General features: G+C 41.7%; 1 protein-coding gene across 2 annotated transcripts in view; it reads right to left on the bottom strand.

The window, feature by feature from the left end:
- LOC140231290 (dual oxidase 2-like) overlaps positions 1-15,292 on the bottom strand; it is a 37,366-nt gene that overhangs the window by 6,135 nt on the left and 15,939 nt on the right. For both annotated transcript variants that reach the window (XM_072311437.1, XM_072311436.1), the window contains 19 exons: positions 14,352-14,515; positions 13,717-13,792; positions 13,148-13,244; positions 12,434-12,581; positions 11,797-11,893; positions 11,122-11,315; positions 10,033-10,211; positions 9,212-9,330; positions 8,580-8,738; positions 8,016-8,135; positions 7,417-7,550; positions 6,176-6,439; positions 5,084-5,300; positions 4,385-4,478; positions 3,664-3,836; positions 3,362-3,485; positions 2,706-2,962; positions 2,040-2,270; positions 912-1,055 (listed from right to left, as the gene is read on the bottom strand). In XM_072311437.1, the coding sequence (XP_072167538.1) occupies positions 912-1,055; positions 2,040-2,270; positions 2,706-2,962; positions 3,362-3,485; positions 3,664-3,836; positions 4,385-4,478; positions 5,084-5,300; positions 6,176-6,439; positions 7,417-7,550; positions 8,016-8,135; positions 8,580-8,738; positions 9,212-9,330; positions 10,033-10,211; positions 11,122-11,315; positions 11,797-11,893; positions 12,434-12,581; positions 13,148-13,244; positions 13,717-13,792; positions 14,352-14,515 (2,991 nt within the window). The remainder of the gene's footprint in view (positions 1-911; positions 1,056-2,039; positions 2,271-2,705; positions 2,963-3,361; positions 3,486-3,663; positions 3,837-4,384; positions 4,479-5,083; positions 5,301-6,175; positions 6,440-7,416; positions 7,551-8,015; positions 8,136-8,579; positions 8,739-9,211; positions 9,331-10,032; positions 10,212-11,121; positions 11,316-11,796; positions 11,894-12,433; positions 12,582-13,147; positions 13,245-13,716; positions 13,793-14,351; positions 14,516-15,292) is intronic.

Below are 15,292 nucleotides of genomic sequence, written 5' to 3' on the forward strand. Positions count from 1 at the left end.
CACAAACTGGGGACAAGAGAATGATTAAACTTCAGGGGAAAAAAAGACAACGCAAGACTAGAAGGATTTTTTTTTATTCGAGTTGTTAAGCACACCAAAATATTCATACAAAGTTAGTTATGGTTCAGACAACATTTCGATTTTGCCACATGTGGTGAATCTGCACCTGTGTGTATGTGTGAGGCTCGAACATGTAAATAAATGAATCTATAATGATCGCCTATAAGGTGTTTAACCCTAACTCACCTGGGCTATTTAGCAAGCTTGAATTCCTGGGGGGGGGGGGGGGCATTATGGCCCCCCTTCAGATCTCGGCCGTCTGTAATTGGCTTATAAAAGCTTATGGAATGCTGATTTTTGGTGTAAATATTCCTAGTGACATTCCGAACATTTGAGCGTAAAAAAATTCAGTATCAAAATTAATTTCTTATGTTTTTTTATTGTTTTATCATTCTTTATGTATTTCCTTGTTTTTTCGAACTTTTGTTTTGTTTTGTTTTCAGCAGAATTTGTCATACACATCTTTAGAAGCATAATTATACTAAAATAAATTTATTTCAGCCATTGAAATGAAAAATATGAATTAATTGAAAAAACACAATTTGTATTGACTTTGTACACAAAATCACGTTTTTGAGCAATTTTGGGGTTGACAAAAATTATTTGAAGGGGCGTGGCTTCGGAACGGTATGACGGGCGCAACAAATTTGGTCTCAAAAGTTGCGCGAGACTTGAAAGTAAAAAGTCAGCGAGCGGCGCGGTCAAAAAAAATTTGCGCGGCGGAATGGTCGCGAAATTCGTCGGGGGGGGGGGGGCATTATGCCCCCCCCCCCCCAGGTAAGTTAGGGTTAAATCGATATCAATGTGATTCGTAGATATTGTGGTGGGCGTGGACATGGGCGTGGTCGCACCTGTGACTGTTCCCCAGGCCCAGTAGTGGAACTTGGGCAGCTCGTGGGAGCGGTGGAAGAAGTCACGGAAGTAGCAGGTGAGATCGTCCGCGGTCTGGGTGGAGATGTGGTAGAAGTTGAGACTGTGGCCGATGGTATGCATCACTGCGGAAAGAAATGAGACAGGGTCACGTGACATCCCAATCCTTCTGTTATCTCTCTCTCCTTCATAATGTTACATTTCTCACTTTAATACACCAACAACAGCAACGAAAAAAAAATGTGAGTAGATCAAAATTTAACGACGTTCGCACGACCTATACAATCATCGCATGACCACAATCGTTGAATCCCATCTACCAGTACTTTCTACTTAAACAAGACATCAAAAAATCAAAAATCCTTTTGTTATCTTTCTCTTTTTCACAATGTTACACTTCTCACTTTCATACACCGACAACAGCAAAAAAAAAATGTGAGTCGATCAAAACTGAATGACGTTAGCACGACCTATACATAATCGCATGACCACAATCGTTGATCCCCATCTAAATATCCAGTACTCTTTACTTTAGAGACGATACCAACAATTCTGCTGCAGTCAAGGTTTTCTTAACGGGATATTCAAGAGTAACATGCAGGAAGAGGTTGCCAATAAAATGCAGAGTAAGAGTGACTGGTGTACAACGTAAAGTCATTTTTTCTTGTGTGCTTCTGAGTCGAATTTCCAAATATGCTTTCTCTCTTTCTTTTTTTTTTTTTTTTTTTTTTTAGAATAGAGCCTCAAATAAAGTATGATGATGATGATGGAATTCTACCACAGTTGAACAATAATGAAAGATAACACGCAATATGGTGGCGAATCCAGGAATTTCGTAAAGGGGGGCACAAAGAATATTTTGATGCTACTTCCGGGTTTCATCTCATTTTTTTAATTTCTTTTGTTTTGACAAATAATAAAGAATTGAATCGCCACTGCAATGTAAGGAAAATTTGTAGATTTAAACCCCGAGACAGAGGGAGAGAAATAGAGAGATGGAGAGAAAAGGAAGGAGGAGGAGGAGGAGGAAGAGGAGGAGGAAGAGGGAGGGCGGAGGAGCGGAGGAGCAGGGGAGCGGGGAAAGGAGAGTGGTCTTGCTTCGCACTTACCAGAGAAGAACAGCGCCCACATGGCGATGTACTTGTGCATGGGCAGGGCGGAGTCGAAGGGGATGTAGCGGTGGAGGAAGGTCTCTCGCAGTTTGGTGATGGTGTTGCGGCACATGGTGACCAGCAGCGTGGAGTAGGTGAACATCATGGCCGAAGCTGCACCTCGGGTCACCGACACACCAAAGCCGGCGATGCGGCGGAGACCGGCAAATTCTCGCTCGATGGAGTAATCTGGGCCGAGGAAGGGCGAAAAGAAGTTTGAAAGGAAAAGCATGATAATTACTTCATAGAAAAGCAACTCCTGCCCCTTGTACACATTATTACATTTCAGGTCTTCAAGATGATGGTAGTCGCAGCACAATCTTGATTTCTGATTGTTGTTGTTAGTTTTGTGAAGTTATTTCTTAAAATGTCTTTAGAAGAAAGGTGGTACGGTAGACAATAACATTAGGATATGTATGAGCATAGAGAAATAACATTGACGTTTGTCACATTCTGATGAAATATGTATCAATTTTAGGGACGAGTAATAATTATCTCATCAAAAAAGTAAGGTTATAGGCACAGAGTATACGTACACAAATTTCGGAGTGAAAGTGGAGTAAATGGATAGGATTAAACAAGGTGAAAAGTAATACGAAATTGGAAGCTGTGAACTTTACTCACAGTACGCTCGCTCGATGAAGACGCCAAAGAGGACGAGTGTGTAGAGAAGCACGTAGAAGATCTGCAGTCGGTTGTTCTCGAAAAAGCGGACGATTTGCGTGTAGGTGCGGGAACTGACTGTCTTGGGGTACTCCTCTTGCGGGGCGGTCTCGACGCGGACGCTCTTGGAGCGGGCTTTCCTGGAGACGGGGCCGGCAGTCGCTGGAGTGGTCTTCGGGGCACCGTTGGCCTTCGGAGTTCCCGTGGTATCGCGTTCCCTGATGAACACATAATCATGATCAGTACTCACTGGCATATTATGTCGATGTCATGGTACTAAATTGAGATATAGACCGTGATTTCATCAAATGTTGACATATGCACCAAGAAAGGTTCGTGTAAGGAGTCTATGCACCAAGAAAGGTTCGTGTAAGGAGTCTATGCCCATGTATCTAACCTTGGGATAAGATGCCCGAATGTTTGTCTTACACTTGCTTGATGGGGGGGGGGGGGGGGGGGTGGTTAAACAAGGCCAGAGCGATTCATTTTTATGTGGACATATCAGCCAGAAGTGTAGGGATTGTTATTCATAGCTTCATAGTAACTGTAACTATTGCTGCATTTAGAGCTAAAAGGTTGTGCTTATTTCCAGTGGCCTCGGCGTATAGGTTTCTTACTTGTAGGCGCGGATGATGGTCTGTCGGGCCCTGGCGTTGAGGTTGCCTCTTCGGATGACGGTAGCTGCTCCACGGCTTGGAGCTTGTTTCTCCTTATCCTTCTCCGACACGCGCGCCACCTCACCTGTGAGCAGTTAAAAAAAAAAAAAAACCGGCTGTCAAAACCCTGACTTAATCCAAGCGTTTCGCGGAGAATTACACCAAGTTACAGCAACTCGCTATACATTATCTCTTTCTATAAAAAAGAATAACGTTTATACGAATATTTTGGAAATCCTTAATTCTGATGGTGGGTCACTCACCGATGTCCAGCTTGGCGTTGCTGAGCTCCTCCTTGTGCTCGGCCATGAGGAGGGTGAAGTCTTCGAGGGACAGAGATTCCTTGTCGCCGAGACCGGCGTGGTCGAACATGCCCTGGATGACGCGATCAAGCTCCTGCTCCTCAACGCTGGCGCTGACCATCTCCATCATGGACCTGATCAATTACATGGAAAACAAAAAGAGATTGAACAATGCATGATGTATGTACCTATTCATACGCAGGTCATAATTACTATCAACACTCTCTTTTGATCCAACACTTCAACGCCTTCGTTGCATGACTGGCTGAATACTGGCAGACCACAGAGGCTTGTTCAGTCTCACGACCTCAATAAGGTCATCAACATTGTCCGAGCACAAAGCAAAACGGCAAAGAATATTCATCACCTGCAAGATTCTTAAAACAGCTTTAAAACAGCTAGATACTACATACAAAATAACCAAGAACGTTTAAATTAATATATCAAAATTAATCATGTTTTACTGCGTGTTCTGGTACAACTGTTCATTGATTCAAAGTCTGATCATTACAAAATGCACAACATGGATGCATTTGTTGTTGTTTTTAAATTAATGTAGATCATGCTTATCCTCCCATAAGCAATTTCGTTATTATCTGAGCATTCCAGGTAGTGGAGAGAGGGATTATTAAGAGGTATCTGAAAACGACAGAAACTAGTAAGCCTACGGAAGGAAGCTCACCTGAGCATGTGCCTGAACTCTTCACGTGAAAGATGTCCGGAACGATCGATGTCGTACATGTTGAACATGAGCTTCAGTTTGTCCTCGGGCGATCCTAAGATTGAAGACAAAATATTCAATTTTTAATGAAATATTACTGGCGCTCACATTCTACGAATATAATATATATATATATATATATATATATATATATATATATATATAATGAAGTAATACACCACATTATGATACGCATCAAATTCTCACGTTGACCTGATTGAGACATGTTGAACTTATAAAAGAATGGGGATTTTCCCCACTTATTTGCAAGGTCCCACGAAATATGGAACAAACCAGATACTTTCCAAATCTATCGTATGGCCAGTGACCTTATTTATTTCTTTGTCTACCCTTGTCATTTGGAAATAATTATGGATGGAGATTGTGCGCATGCTTAGACACCACTAAGAAGAATGGAGGTTATGATGTGGAGAAGACTTTAGGTTTTCATGTACAGTATGATAGCAATGTGTCCATCCAGCGCGCATACTTCCAACTGTATGATTTCTTACATGGAGTGGACCAAAGATTACACTCGAATCTTCAACATGGAATTGTGAAAGATTTCTCATCAGACACATTATCTACCGAAAAGTGAAAGCTAAACTTGTTTGCCCCCCCCCCCAAAAAAAGAAAAAGAAAAAGAAAAAGAAAACTCACCCTTGGCAAAGACGACGATGACGTCGAGGAACTCTCTGAAGGAGATCGTGCCACTGTGGTCCTGGTCTACGAGCTCGAACATCTGCTCCACAAAGATGGAGTCGGGTTTCATCGACAGCACCTCGGCGAACTCGGTCATGGTGAGCTCGCACTCGAGGATGTCCTTTGACTCCTGCTTGTTGACAGCTTCGTCGGGGTCGAAGTCGATCTTGAAGGCCTGACCGGGGGGGGGGGGGAGAGAACAGAGATTGATTTAACGCATCTACCAATTGGACCAGGAGGGACGGTAGTAGGGTAGATAGTGTGCTGATAGATGTAGGAGCTGTAGTAGTGGTGGTAATGGTGGTGGGGATAGTGGTGGGGATAATGGGGAAGTGCATGGTCATGTGGGGGATGGAGTGGTGGTGATAGTGGGTGAAGGTAATGGTGGTGGTGGTAGTAATGATGATGGCAGCTATGGTGTATATGATAGTGGTTGTTGTAGTGGTCCTGATAGTATGATTATAGCGACGGGGAATGTAGAGATGGAACTGGTGGTGGCATCAGTGGAAGGCTTACGTTGGAGGTGGTAGAAGTAGAAATGGAAATAGTAATGCTAGTGGAACTATAAATGATGGATATGGTATAGTGGTAAGGTGATGGTAGCAACGGCAGGGAGGTAGAAGTGGCAGTGGAACTAATAGTAATGTTGGTAGAAGTACAGAAAGTGGAGATGGCATATTGGTGGTGGTGATAGTAGTATGGGCAAAGGGTGGTAGTGACAGTGGGAGTGGTAGTGTTGCTGGTGACAGAAGTAGTGGCGATAGTCACTGAAGTAGCAGGAACTCTGATATTGGTGGTGGCAGCAATGGTGACACTAGTGATTATTATGGAAGAGACAGCCGCGGAACATGTTGCGCTATCATCAGTAGATGTGGACACATTGGCTATATTTGTGCAATAAAGTACGTGATAGAAGAGTCATCTCCATGTTTACGGGATATCAGCTTTGAAGGTATTCATCATAAAGGAGACACAATTAACAAAAAGCAATATTGAAAGCAGACCAATGTAGAAAAGAAGTATCAAGCATGGATCTCCAAATATCCTCACCTGCGAGAAAGCTACACGGAAGAACTTTTCCAGGAGTTTCTGCCGATGTTCCCTGGTCACAGCCATCACCAGCATCTCCTTCTCCCGGATCTCCAGGCGTTCACGGCCCACGCCAACCTCGGCGCTGCCGAGGAAACTCTCCAGATCGCTGATGAACTCCAGCCGGAGCTCGGGATCGGCAAACTTCAGGACGATATCGTACTCGCGCTCGAACTTGACCACCACGTAGCGCTGGGCACCGTCGGGGGAGACCAGGAGAGTGACCTAGAGTGGTGTGATACGGAAGAGCGAAAATTATATAAAATGGGTAATTCATCACACATCCACAGCGTGGATCTTTGTCATTCAGAAAGGAAGCATTACTGCTTGGCAATTTGTTTTCCTGTGCTCACAGACCTAAATTGAAATGATGGCAATAAATCACGATTCCTTAACCAGGGTTAAGGCACAGTAGTCGATATAAGATAAGCACATCATCTAGGAAACGTCGCTAGAGTTACATGTGTATAAACCCTCAAGATAACTATTTCCTATATATTTCATAATTCTCTCAAGATAACTATTTCACTATGCCTTTGACACCCTTTGAAAAGATTAGATAAATATATAGAGAAAATTGCAGGAACATTTCTTAGAATAGCAAATGATGCTAAAGTGGTCGGTTGCAAATCCCCAAAGGGATGCATTCATATTTCGAAGATGATACGTAGAGATTTCCTGATTGGCTGATGTTGGGGAGAACTCAGTGATACATTGTCTTCGCTATACCAGGATAGTACTGCACAAGTTGTTAACCAGACTTGGTCGTGATTTCACTGCAGTTGTTCGTGGAAATGGTTCGCCAGTACGTATGGGTATATTCATACATCACATCGTCTTGTATGGAATTAATACAACTGCAGGCGCAGCAGCCAGTATTCAGTATCATTGCCCGATTTCATGGGCCGATTCGCTATCATTCACTCATTTCTTCGAAAAAGAAGAAAAACAACTGCTTGGAGAATGAGTAATACAAACCACCATTCCAATTCAACTTACGGTTATCCTCATCTTCAACACAATCTTTAAGAATTTTGTATTTTGTATTTTATTTTGTACCTGAATGTTTAAGTGAACAAAATTTCTTTGTAGAAAAAAAAAATCTTTAAGAATTCGAGAAGCTGAACAAAGTGCAAAAGCTTTGGACGAGACAGAACCTTATCTCATTGGTTAACACGAGTTCAAACAGAATGACGTCACACCTTGGAGTAATGGCTGAGGTCCACCGTGCGGTAGACTTTGTTACCGCGCTCATTGGAGATTCTGATTTTCTTTCCGGGGCCCAACTTGACCTGCACCGGACGCGATCCCTCCTTCTTTCCACACCACTCGGCAGCTGTCAACGGGGTTGAAAAAAATAAAGGCATTACTTAAAAAAAACCCCCAAAACAATAGGTATAAGGGGGAGCAGTTTGAACTTGGGGGGATAAGGAGCTGGACGGGTAACGGGGGATCCTTTGTTTTGAAAACCGTTCGAAGTGAGCATTCTTGGACAAAAACTTCTCCTTTTTTTCTCCTCCTCCTCCTCCTCCTTCTGGTTCAGTCTGCCTACGTCTGCCTATGACTATTGTCGATTGAAAATTTCTTAATTTTAAAAAAAAAAGTTTCTGGAGAAAAAAAATGGCACATCTCTTTTTTTTTTTGGTTTGTTCAAGACTAACTCTATTTTGTCAACTAAATGAAGGGTCGAAGAAGCTTATAACAGTACCGAAGGTCGGCTACGATACCTCAGACACAAACACACGCACACGCACAAATAAACAAACAAACAAACAAAAAAGGCAGCTTCATCACAACTCACCCGTATACGTCTTGAGGTTGCTGGGATCTCGGGATCGGGTTCGCCTGTGCTGCAGCTTCCTCGCCGCCTGGATACGATGCTGCCGAACGTGGGCCAAGATGAGAAGGACGGCGACGCAGCCTGTGGGCGGGAGAGAACGACATCGTAATATAGCTGGTGATGGTTTAATGCTGGCGACACGCTGCCTCGAAATAGACGTTAAGATGACAATACGAATACGGAATTTTAAATTTCGGGCAAATTTGGCGCGGAACGTTTGGTAAGGAATGTACAATCGGTCACATACTGCATGAAGAAAACTCCAAGTTTGAATATGGTAAATATAAGATGATAGAATTTCACATTATCGAGTAATTTCATAGAACTAGCCAACGTGCGTAAGCAAGCTTTTATACTATTTTGCAAACGTGGATAGGGTTCATACAATCTGGATTGAAGCTCCAGAAACATGATATCAAAGACAGCTGCGTTACTCGAGCCAATCTTGGTGGTAAACACACACACACACACACACACAAACAAGACAGAAAGACACATAAAGCATCATCGTCTGGTTACACTCACCCACGATCCAAATACCAAGAGCGAGGTAAGAGAGAGCATAGGACACCTCGCTACCAGTGAAGTAGTCGAAAATCTGCAGAGGGGTGCACGGCTCCATGTCATCCTCGCTGATGGTGCGACCTTCAGGAATGAATGGCTGGTCGTCGAAGCACGGGTCTCCTACAAATCAAATAACATGCACAATCACAAAGTTGTTAAAAACTCGTCTTCTTTGTTCGCCTCCTCCTTTTTCCTGTCTAATTTGTCTCATCCCCTTTTCTTTGATTTTGATTTAACTTATTTTCCTTTTTCTTCTTCTCCCCTCCTCCATTTCTTCTCTGTCTCTTTTTTGTTTTTGTTTCGTTTTTCTTCTTTTACATCTTCTCGTTCTTCTCCATCTTCTCGTTCTTCTTCTTCTTCTTCTCCTTCTCCTTCTTCTTCTCCTTCTTCTTCTCCCCCTCCTCATCTAGTACAGCTCCTTCATCAACCTGCATATCCCTCTAAACCCAGATAATACGTTTTCAATGTCATCAAGTTATTACCCTGTGACACAGTGACCCAAACTGCTCTGGTTAATGATTATGATAACGTCTTCTATCCTGTATTTTGCGTTGAAATTTCTGTTCCTCCTGTTCCGGTATTCATGGACTTACCTTCAACATAATGGAAGGGATCTCTTTGCAGATCGTCGGGCTTGATGTTTGTGCAAGCAACAATAATGTCCCAAAGTGTCACATTCCTGATGAAAGCAATCTGTTCCTTGGTGAATTGCCTGGATTATTTCAAACAAGGAAGGAGGAATAATGACGATTAATTGAAATACTAACTTGTACACGACTGCGTACACTGAAACAAAGAAATGAAGGAAGCCAATCCCAAACAAACCAAATCAGTTTCCTTATCTTTTATTCAGTTTATCAACACAGCCGTCTAAGGATAAGCAGTTATATTAGAACAAAATGGTCTATCAGAATCACCTACGAGGATGTCTCCATGGACATAATAACATTCTCCCTCGGACTGGTTAAAGCGACGACATATCTAACGACGTGTTACTTTATGATGACATCCTTTAACTCGACATAATTTACGACCAGCTCTTTTAACAAGTCTTTGACACCTCGGACAGAAAATCGACAGCCCTTGTCGGCTTTGCCTTGAGCGGGAAGCCGAGATGAAATGTGAAGTTACCCATACTATGAAAGTTTTTCTCAAAACTGGGACATTGTTAACAAAGATTAGACTCGCAAACTCCGTATTCATTCGTTCTCAAACATGACCCAAAGTGGATCATTTTTTTTTTTTTTTGGTGGTTTCGCTTTATGAGTAGACTGTGGCCACCCTATAGGTACTGTTCTACTCCGAATCACGAAAACTAGTTGACACATAATAAGTTATGCACAGACATTAACTAAATCCTTCATTTAAGAGTTTGGAGAGATAAAAAAACCCAAACAAATACGAACTAACTGACCCGTTCAGATGGTTTTCGAACCAGAACCGATCGCCATCCCTGGACCGGATGAACTGGTCTTTGATGATGAAGCGGAAGAGTTCGCCAGGACCGTCACTGGTTGTTTCCAGCAGACCGCCGGCCCAGATGTCGACTTTGTCGATGTCGCCGTCATACGTTTTGTTCAGAGCATCCAAAACCTGCATCAAAAGGTTAGTGGAATTACAAAGCATATTACATTTACTATCGGAGGCTAAATTCAACACAGGATCTCTTTTTATCTCTGTTTTCCGCTATCTCGATTCTCACCGGGATCCCTAAAAAAAAAATGTTTTAGCAATTGTCACTTTAGTTCTCTTTTATCTCAGACTCAAGAATATGATGTACGTTAAATCATTACTTGGCACATAGCAATGAAGAGAGTGCCGCAAATAAGAGAGAGAGAGAGAGAGAGAGAGAGAGAGAAATGAATAAACATTGTCTACATCTCTTTTTCGCAAAGTGGCTATACTTCCCAGACCAGCAACAAGTTCAAACGAGTGCTGACATACGCCTTCTGGAGAAGTGTTTCTTTTGACTTCCATAATTGAAATTAAAGGGATCGTATAGTATTGGGTGAGACCTAAATTCAGGTTTCTAACATTTTTGGTGAGATAATGAGAAACCTCCTATGAAATATGAAAGAGCATGTAATTCCACGAGGAGTCTAACGTTTATTTGATGAAAATTGGTGTTAAAATGGCTGAGATATCCAAAACAGAGCAATTCTAATAAAGTGTGGGACATACATTTCATTACAATCGCTTTGTTTTACTTTGTTTTTGGATGTTTCAGTCATTCCAAACCCGATTTTCATCAAATGAATTTTGAATTCCACTTAAAATGGTATGCTCTGTACTATTTCGTAAGTGTTTTCTTGGTATCTCGCAAAAAGTTAAAAGCCCAATTCTCATCTCCGCCAATACTATACCATCCCTTTAAGCATTCTTGAAGATAAAAAAACCCGCAAACTCAAAAAGATATACAGAACCCTCTTTCCCTACACCATTACTTCCATCCCTCCCCGCTAAATTTAGTCGCTTATCCACCAACTCGAACTCGCCCACTCACGTCGCTGTTAATGAAGGACACGACTCGACCGTCGCTGCTATTGCCGGGGTTGATGTCGTCGAACGACTCCTTTCTTGTCATGCCGAGTGACACACGCGCCGTGTTGTAGTCGGGCAGACCGTGATCGCGCCCTCGCTGAATATTCAGGGCCATGAGATCGCGCCGGGAGAACTCCAGAGGCCCAAATACTCGCCCTGTCAAATCAGACAGACATGACACCCACAAGGTAGGTATTCTTTTAAAAATCGCACGGACACGTGATGTCATTCTGACCAATGAAATTCACCTTTCAGGTTTCTGCATTAAAAGTGCTATGTATATAATCTACAACTGGATCTAACTGATCAAGAAATTTTCTTCTAGCTTTATTTTCAGTTTCCTTTGATAGGTGAAAGGTCTTTTTGATTACAAATTATCACTATCAGCAACACTTTTATGATTTGGTACACTACAGAGATCCCGCGGGTCCACTATTCAATTTGTGTCTTATCCCTTTTTTGTCTGAATTAGATAACGATTTTCCTGTTCTGTTTGTCACATTTTCCATTATGTTATCAAATGACTCGAACCTGGCCTAGAGTTGATTTATTTGTTTTGCTTTAAAGGCATCTAGAAACACAGAAGAAGACAAAGCAGACAGGCTGTAATATAAAACGCAGAAGAAAGAAGACGTACGTTGCAAATCCTCCGTAATGATGTTGTCCTCTCGTTCGGTGATTTGAGACGCCATTCCCAGGAGATACTCCTCAATGTCAGATTCTCGCACGGAAAGCTAGAGATGGAAAAATTCAGCGACATTTAATATTCAAAGTTAATGTAATAAACATGAAAGTTTGGATATCATACGAGAACAAATCTGTGTGTGTGTGTGTGTGTGTGTGTGTGTGTGTTTGTAAACACGACTTTCATAAAAACATACTGCTTTTCAATTCAATTCAATTTAATTCAATTCAATTCAATTCAATTCAATTCAACTCAAGTCAATCCAATCCAATCTAATTCAGTTCAATTCAATTCGACATTATTGTCCGTTCCTGGAAATTTGTTTTGTTTGAATGCCTACACGTCGAAGCGAATATAGTCAATTGTGTATCTTTGATTTAACCAGCAAGCTAAAAAAGAAAAAAAGAAAAAAATGACTGCGGTATAATTTACAATAAAGTAGAGGGGGAGGGGCGTGGCATGTGGGGCTTCCCTCTCTGCGATCGGCATGAAGATTTTTAACCACTAATAGTCTTCTGAATGCATTTGTTTCTTTATAGAATTAACAGACCTGGAAAAAAATGAAGACTAGTGTGCTTTGGGGTTTTACCTGAGGGTTCCAGAAGGCATTGCACGTACGGACACCGTGGTTGCCTACGGAATCAGCGGCGATTTTTTGTTGTTCGTCATTCGGGTTGGTAACGTCACCCAAGCCAGACGACCTCAGCGTTGACGTCCGGAACTGACAGGATGCATTTCTGTGATGGGGCAAAAGGTTGGTTTTGTTACTGCGTTTTTGTCATTGATATTCTGCCCATTGTAATCTAAGTTTCGGTTTAAAGAAGAAACTCACTCCACTTAATGCTCGAGCTTGATAAGAAATAGAGCCAGGCAAACAGAAAAAGTAAAAGTATCATTATCCTAAGGTTTCAATCACGGGCAATAGAGTTTGAATATCAGCCTGTAATTTTTGATTTTTATATTTCATATTTAACTGCGGCAATATTCAACAATTTCAATTTGTGTGCACATTAAATGAGAAGATCCATGTCCAAGCACCCTAATTTCTTTGTATTTCAAAAGATATCATGAAATTCTAACGGAACAGTCATTCTGAGAACAAACTAGCTCATCAAAGCGTATTCTCCTTTAAGTGCCATTGTTGCCGAGTCATTGAAACTCGAAAGCTACATCTCTTTCTCCTTGCATTCATGTCAAAGTCACCAACTCTTGCTCGAGTATGCTTTAAACGTACAGCCTCCCAAATGTTTCGCCTAGTATCACCAAGATCGGGTATGAGCTGCGTTTTCTTTTCCTACCATACCTTCGCATCACTCCGGGAGGAACCAATGTGTGTCCAAATCTCATGGCCGCTGATTGGAACTCGTGTGTGATGCCCGGATGTATGTAGCTCTTGTAGTCTGCATGTCGGTGAGATTATCAGTTATCAATTTGTTTCTGCAATTGATACTTCTATGAGAGATGACAATCGCTTGAATAAGAGCAGCTGTTATTATAACAGTGGTAAGTACCACTGTAATGTAACTATCATTGACATTGTTCCTGAGATTACAATAATCATAGATAACATCATTTCTGCTACCATGTACGGACAATATTATTATATTATTAGAACTATCAAAATGTTCACTGTAACTGGTCTTTTACTGACAACAAAAAGCCTAATTCTATAACCAAAGATGACCAGTTATGCGAATTGTTTACAAAGATGAAAAGGAATAAGCAGCAGATTTCTGACCATGAAGTTATACTCGGTCACAACCTTCTTTGTTAAGAGATTTCAACTTTTTAGTAATTTTTGTGTGAGATTGTGTGTTAGTTTTCAAGTAACTTATGAAAGACTTTATTATCTATTATAATCCGGCTACCTACTCTCGTACTCCAGATCTTTGATTTCTTGCTCGTTGAGGTTAAGGTACGCTGGAAGCCATTCATATACCACGACGTTCTGCGCAATACAAACACACACACACACAAAAAAAAAAAACAAAAAAAAAAAAACAAAAAAACAAACGGGAATATTATAATGCGTTTGATATGATTCATTCAGTTTCATCATGGCATCGCGTCTTTATCAAGTCATCTATCCATGTAAACGATGACCTTTTATTGCAGGCAGTGTTCACGGCAAACACACGCCATTATGAGCTATACAGGTACATGTCACCATCCTACTGAGAACACACAAATTATAAATAAAACAATTTTTATGCGGTGTGCTCAAATACATATAGATATCAGCGAACTATGAAAATATACCAAGTAAAAGATTCAATGTGGGTCTATACTTCAATAGCACGAACAGATAACCCTGCAAGACTCTGATAAGAACGATCATATCGGGAATTATGGGCTTCAGAAGGGAGGAGACCCCAAATCGGGAGAGATGGCGCGAAGGCGTGAGAGTTTGAAGGCTGTGAGAGCTATGAGGTAAACCCAACTACCCCCATTATTGGGGACAAACACGGATTAAAACTGGTTGGTGTGGAGATGATGATGGAGCTCACCTGATAAGTGGCAATCACCCATTTTCTGGCCTCGTTGAAGATCCGCTCGTCATTCCAGTTGGTTTCTCGCTTGAATTTATCAGCCCAGTAGTTGTGCCACCTGAACCACAGAATGCCAAAAGTCAACAGGAAAGGGTTTTCGTTTCCTCGAGGGTTTCCCAACTCTGGAAATAAAAAGACAAATAATATTGATTGCTAGCTGAATCTTTGCGAATGAAGTCCTCTAAGGTGTAATACCTTCAAGATGAATGAGGTTGAAGCGTAGATCATTCATTAACATTATTTAACGATTTGTAATTTGCGGAAAGCACATGAAAAGTCCATTTACCAGCTGAACCTCACTCGCATTTTTTATTAAGTCTTCATTGACTTGAGTGTGAAAGAGATGCGACTTGTACACTGGTTGTTTCTCAGAGCCAAACTATTGAGCTCCATTCACAGTCCCACTATCTTATTCGGTCAGATTGTGGGGCGTAATTTTGTTGCGAAAAAGGGCATTCGCATCTCGCAATAACTTTAAAGGAGGTGTAGGTGGGTTTCGAATTTGATGAAAGGCAGCTTAAGATCAACGACGCTAATTCTATGAAGCGCCCATGAGGCAAATGATGTTGCTCGGCGCATGCGCGAGATTGCTGTTCCCTAAAGATCTTACGTCGTCAGACCGGGTGGGATGAGGTCCGTCATAGCATAGCATCGCAGATCTATAGCTACCCACTGTCATTCCCCCTGGGGAGATATGTAACGTTTTACATCAACTGTTTGACCGACCAATCAGTGAAAATATTACTAGTGTCGTCCTGAACCAATTAAGAAGTATTTTGTAAAAGGCTAATGGCAGTGACAGTTTCCGGTGCTATAAGAAATATGTCGGGGCTTTCGTAAGCAGAGTCCCGACTCTGGGAATGCACCCTTGGGTTTAGTTAGTTGTTTGGTAGAGCACA

This window comes from Diadema setosum, chromosome 7 (assembly GCF_964275005.1).
Source record: "Diadema setosum chromosome 7, eeDiaSeto1, whole genome shotgun sequence".
In the NCBI taxonomy this organism is placed as follows: Eukaryota; Metazoa; Echinodermata; class Echinoidea; order Diadematoida; family Diadematidae; genus Diadema; species Diadema setosum.